Source organism: Pteropus alecto, unplaced genomic scaffold (assembly GCF_000325575.1).
Source record: "Pteropus alecto unplaced genomic scaffold, ASM32557v1 scaffold276, whole genome shotgun sequence".
NCBI lineage: Eukaryota > Metazoa > Chordata > Mammalia > Chiroptera > Pteropodidae > Pteropus > Pteropus alecto.
In genome coordinates this window covers 2,202,878-2,208,436 of record NW_006438074.1, presented here as the reverse complement: position 1 = coordinate 2,208,436, position 5,559 = coordinate 2,202,878, and the positions used below count along the sequence as shown (strand labels likewise).

At 45.0% G+C, this 5,559-nt stretch overlaps 1 protein-coding gene across 2 annotated transcripts in view; it reads left to right on the top strand.

Moving 5' to 3' along the window:
* Positions 1-5,559, top strand: part of KCNH5 (potassium voltage-gated channel subfamily H member 5) — a 346,402-nt gene that overhangs the window by 82,318 nt on the left and 258,525 nt on the right. The window contains exon 1 of one of the 2 annotated variants that reach the window (XM_006915107.3): positions 1,002-1,873. The exons of the other annotated variant lie outside the window; for it this stretch is intronic. Coding sequence (XP_006915169.1) covers positions 1,801-1,873 — 73 coding nt within the window. The 5' untranslated portion in view covers positions 1,002-1,800. Of the gene's footprint in view, positions 1-1,001; positions 1,874-5,559 lie in introns of those variants that run through there. 2 annotated transcript variants of the gene reach the window in all.

Genomic DNA, 5,559 nt, shown 5'->3' with positions numbered 1-5,559 from the left:
TGCTGCTAGTGGGCAACTCACACTCTACCATTTCTAACAGAGATTACCGAATATATACAACTTTCCTTTCGCCTTCACTGCTCCAAGCTTCACCTTGCCACCAACCTCTGATCCTGCCACAGTGCACTTTTTGTCCTTACTCCTTCATCCTGCATATGCAGTTGTCCTTTCTCGACGAGCCCAGGTGGAGCTTCCAGAGAGGAAGCCTTAGATCGGCCGGTGCTTCTCAAACTTGAGCGTGCAACATATTTACCTGAAGGGCTTGTTAAAACAGATTCTTGGCCCTCGCGCCTGGTTCCTTGTTCCTTAGCTCTGGGGTGGAGTCGGATAATTTGCATTTCTAATTCATTCTTAGGAGGTGCTGCCGGTTGGGACCACTTTGAGAACTACCGTCTTAGATAAATGGAGGTGCCGCGGCGCGAGCCTCCCCTTTTCTTTAATCTCTCCCCGCTCTATTTGCACTTATGCCATTTTCCCTTCTCCGTGGTAGAATCCGGCTTTTGGACTCTGTTTCTCACGGTTCCACTCCTGTCCCGGATTATGAGCGGATAGATTATTAGAGACGAATACTGTCCGCACCCGCAGCCCTGCTCAGCTTTGCTCCCACCGCCTTCACTCTTTTTCCATCGCAAACGCTGCGCCCCCCCCTCCGCCCCCCGCGCCATCGGGTGTGAATTATTCACCCTTTTCTCCTACTCCTTGCATTAAGTGCAATCTTTTCAGCAACTTCGCAGCATTGGCGGGGCTCGCCCCTCGCCTCCCGCAGCCCTGGGGAAGCTCCCCTGTGTGGCTTGGCTCCCCATGCCAGACCCAGCTAGGGGCTTGGGGGACGTTCCTGCGCCCTTTGTGCGCTCGGACTCTAACTGGATCAGGCTCTGTAGCATGGGTTGGGCGGGTGGTAAAAGCTCCTCTGATGAGCTTTGGGGGCCGAAGTCCGGAGGGGGGCGGTAGCAGCGTCAGGTGGCTGCTCTGCGTCTTCGCGCGCCGCCCTGTCAGTTTCTGCTCAGCGCTCAGCCTCGGCGGAGTGCAACACCTCCGCCCCTGCAGCCGCGTTTGGGGCTCGGGACCCCGGCGGTAGAAGCTGAGATGTGATCCCTCCAATTGCCCGTTGCCCTGTCTGGCATCCTGCCTGCTTCTCCCACTACCTCTCCCACTCCACGGCCCCACTGGACTGCCAGCGTTTGTCTCGATCTCCGGGGAGAGAGGAGCGGCGACCAGGCGCACAGCCCCGCAGAAGTTGAGCTCGGCAGGGCAGCTGCGATCCCGCTGAGCGAGAGGAGTGGGCTAGGGCAAGGGGAGAGGAAAGCGCGGTAAAGGGGTCTGGGTCTGGGCTAAGAGGGACTGGAAGATAGGAGCTTGAGTTGGCTTTTCCCGCTCCCCAGGCCTCGGGGCGCGGGGCAGGGGGAGAAATGCTGAGCCCGCGCCCAGGCGACCGCCGCCAAGGCAGCAGCCTCAGCAGCAGTTTCAGCATCAGCACCGGCGGGACAGCGACAGCGGGGGCGGCGCAGGCGCACTGTGCCCCGCGGAGCCTGCAGTTCCCGAGCCCCGTGTGCGGCACCGCCACTGTCTGGGCAGCCGCGGCCGGGGGAGCGCTACTACCATGAACTGCCTGGTCCTTCTCGCCAGAGCTGCTCATCCGGGTCGGGCTGGAGACACAGTCAGGGGACCCCGTCGCCGCCGCCGCGCCCCCTCTTCTTTTGGCTCCATCTTCTCCACCTTTTCCTCCAGTTCCTCCACCTTCTCTTCCTGCATCCCCCCCTCCCCCGCCGCGGATCCTGGCCGCCGCTCTCCAGACCCAGGATGCCGGGGGGCAAGAGAGGGCTGGTGGCACCGCAGAACACATTTTTGGAGAACATCGTCAGGCGCTCCAGTGGTAAGAAGAGTTGCAGTTCCGAACACCCCCACGTCTATCTTGCCCAAGCGCGCCCCCCGTCCTCCCCACCCCATCCCTCTCCAGGAGGGATTCAGACAGCCCTACCTGGTGGCTTCAGTTACTAGTTGGACCTGATTCTGGGTGGGGGTGGGAATGAGGTGGTGGTGGAAAGTTAGTTGCATACCCTCCTCAGGACCTACTCACCCTCCTCCCACCTGTCCAGAGCCCGGAACTGGGAGCAGCTAAGGGGGAGTGGGTAGGGCATAGGTACGTCTGGAGAATAGAGTTGAGTTTCGCTTCAGTGAGGGTATTTTTCTTGTTCGTCCTCTGCCCACATTTTCCCCCCGAGTAGGCTCCAGAGACTGAACAGATTCTTAGAGTTAGTCAATCTCAGTGCAAGGGTTTCCCTCAAGTTGGGAATGGCCGCGAAAGTGGCTCCTAATAAGATTTAAGTGTCTGGAATGGCTTTTGGGCCCAACAGGCACCGCTGAGAGGAACCTTGTGCTGGGGAAAGTAGCTGGAATCGAACCTAATTAAGAGGGTACTTGAAAAATGGGAAGGCAATTACTATGGCTGAGTTTGTGTTAAAAGTTTTTTTTTTTTTATTATTGTGCATTGGCCTATATTGATTTATATATTTGCTTTGACTTAAATAGGAGAAATGTAAAAACAATAGTTATTGTGTTTTTAAAGTAACTAGAGAAAGAATTTTAAAAAATGCCATTCTCCCTGGCTACTGATGTTAAGGTTTACTTGTCTTAAAGTGTTTTAAAATGCCATCCATTTGTATATTCATTTCCCCCGAGATATTCTGAATGAGATGGTTATATATTTCGCATTATAAGACCTTACAAATTTTGCATTTTACTTAAATCTTCATCTTCTACTTATTTTAAATTCTTTTACATAATTTTCAGTTTTATAAGCAAGATATGTAAAGTATCCTTTAAAAAGTTTTTTTTTCTTTTCTTTAGAGGCTTGTTATTTTATTGTGCGATACCTTGCTTGAACAATTATGAGAGTGACATTTCTACATATTGATTGCAGTAGAGCTTGGACCAAAGCAATGGCAGTACTCTGCAGTTCCATACTTCATTGTTCATTCATTCATTGATTCATTTAAACAATATTTTTGGGTGCCTTATACAATAGACGCTTTGTGGGATCCTTTGGATAAAAAAATGATTAAGACACATTTGTTTTCAAGAAGCTTCCTGCCTAGTGGGCAAGACAGAGCACTCTCAAATAATAATAAATAATTAAATATGCTTTCCCCCCGAATTGGTAGATTAGATTATATTCTTAGATTAGGATCTCTTCTTGACTTGCAGATATTTCCCCTGATTTTGGGACTATGTATATTTGAATGTCCCAAGGTGTTTTTCATAAAGCTCTGACACAATATTTGGTTTTAATTTGAGGCATTTGACTTTATTTCTTCCAGTGTGGTCAACACCTGGTACTATACAATTCTAGAGTAGGCTTTTGGGGTTGAAAAAAAATAGCTAATAAGACTGGTCTAGTTTTTTAAAAATCCTATAATATTTTTTGACATTCCAGTGTGATTTCAAATGTTTTTGGTTTTTTATGATAATATAAAATGTGAATTTGTAATGGTAGGCAATTTCTGTGTTTAACCATTAGCTTGCATTAATATTACAGAAGACCTAAAGTACAAGGGGGATATTATTGTTAAAACACCAGTTTGGGAAATTTAAAGGTGATTGGAACCAGTTATTTAAGATATATCGGTCTTATTTTAGCTTTTTGATCTTCTTGAGTTATTTCAAATCTTTGCAATTTGTCTATGAAAGGACTTTTCAGAGAAGGCCTTAAAGAATAAAGCCCACAGGTTCTCTGTTGCTCTGTAAGAAAGAAAGAAGATGACAGCTCCTTGACTGAAGTTTACTAATATAGCATCTTTGGTTGAAACTTTGTGTGCAGACTGGAACTGTGAGCCAGTTTTTAGATTACCTTGTATTTCAGATATACTATGAAGTTAAGACTCACCTTATGTGGTTTAGAAATATCTGCTTCTGTTGCCTCCATTTTACATCTTCCATCCAAGTTAATGAACGTTCTACCTTTTTCACACATGATGTTCATAATTGTTTCATTGGTTTCATGTTTATTTCCATGGATAGCACCCAATGGTGAATGAAAATGATTTGTTTTGGCATTTTACATACCACTTCTGATTGCTTACGGCTAACTTTTAATACCACTACTCAAAACCTCTGAGCTCTGTTTGAAATGTGTTAGATACTTGAGATAACTCTATGCGCATGTGTACATAATAAATATTGGGCAGTCTCAGTACCATTCTTACAGGAAGAACCTCGGAAAATGAAAACTACAGTATTAAATTGGTCTGTACATTCATGTGGGCATATCCCACAGTCGTTGCCATTTCTATCCGATTTGGCAGAGAAATAGGAAAATTTATTCTGAGAAATTGTTTAATTGAGGCTAACAGAAATTTCCTTTCAGAATTCTCACAGACAGATCGAGTTTGTCACAGTGAAGATTTCATTATTCACTAACTTAACAACATTGAAAGTGAGGTGTTGGTAAAGCTTTAGTGGAAAAGGAAAAAGAAGGAGGCAGCACTCCCAATATATTTAAGAATTGGAGAGAGAGGCTGGAATTGTCTGTTTACCTTTACCGCATAAAATACTTCTTTTTATGATACAACATCATTTTCTTCTTATGAAGAGAACAGATCATTTAGTGAGAGTCAGAGGAAATAGAAACGTATACATAGAGATGCACACAGATAAACATATAGACAAGCACCCACCCAGGTACGAAGGTACATACAGAAGAAGGAAACTCTTTTTTTCTCTCTTTTTTCACACAAAGAGCAAAAGAGAGATATAGAAAGTAACAGAAAGAAGGGGAAAGGCAGGGAGGGGGGAGAGAGAGAGAGAGAGAGAGAGAGAGAGAGAGAGAGAGAGAGCGTGAGCGCGAGAGAGCGAGAGAAGAGGAGAGGAGAGGAGAGGGGAAGAGAGAGGAGAGAGGAGAGGGAAAGAAAGAGAGAGATCAGACGTGAAAGGGAAATGGACACAAAGAGAAAACATCAAGCATTTATTTGTCTGTAGATACCACTAATGAGCTGAAATCTCAGCTAATTAGAAATCCATCAGAGTACTTCTTGATGATGCAGAACAAAAGAGCAAGTGTGTAGTATGTTTGGATATAGCTTTTAAACCTGAGGAGTTCCTAATAAAATTCCAAACTCCCCAGTTGCAATTTCCCAGAATAACAGTGCTATATTCTGTGCCCTAGAGTAGCAATATAGCCTCTTTGCTGTTTTTTACACTTCTTGAGATTGGCTTTTTATTTTCCTTATTTAGTTGACTTAGTCTGTTATAGGAAAGCATTTCAAATTATTATGGGTGATTCAAAGACTATAAGATAAAATAATGAGAGCCACTGAATAGGATGGATACACACATACTTTACGGACAAATCCCCAAATAGTAGAAGTAGGGAATTCCTTTTTTTCAGTTTTAAAAGACAAATAAAAGGAATTATAGTGATTCTTAGCATGTGATTCTAGTAGGTATAGAGAGCATGTTATTACTCCAAGAAGTTGTAAAGGTCAAACATATAAATGTAATAGCAAGATTTAGATGCATTTTTGGCTAGCAGGAGTAAGTTTGTAGAAAAGGAAAGTTTGGAAA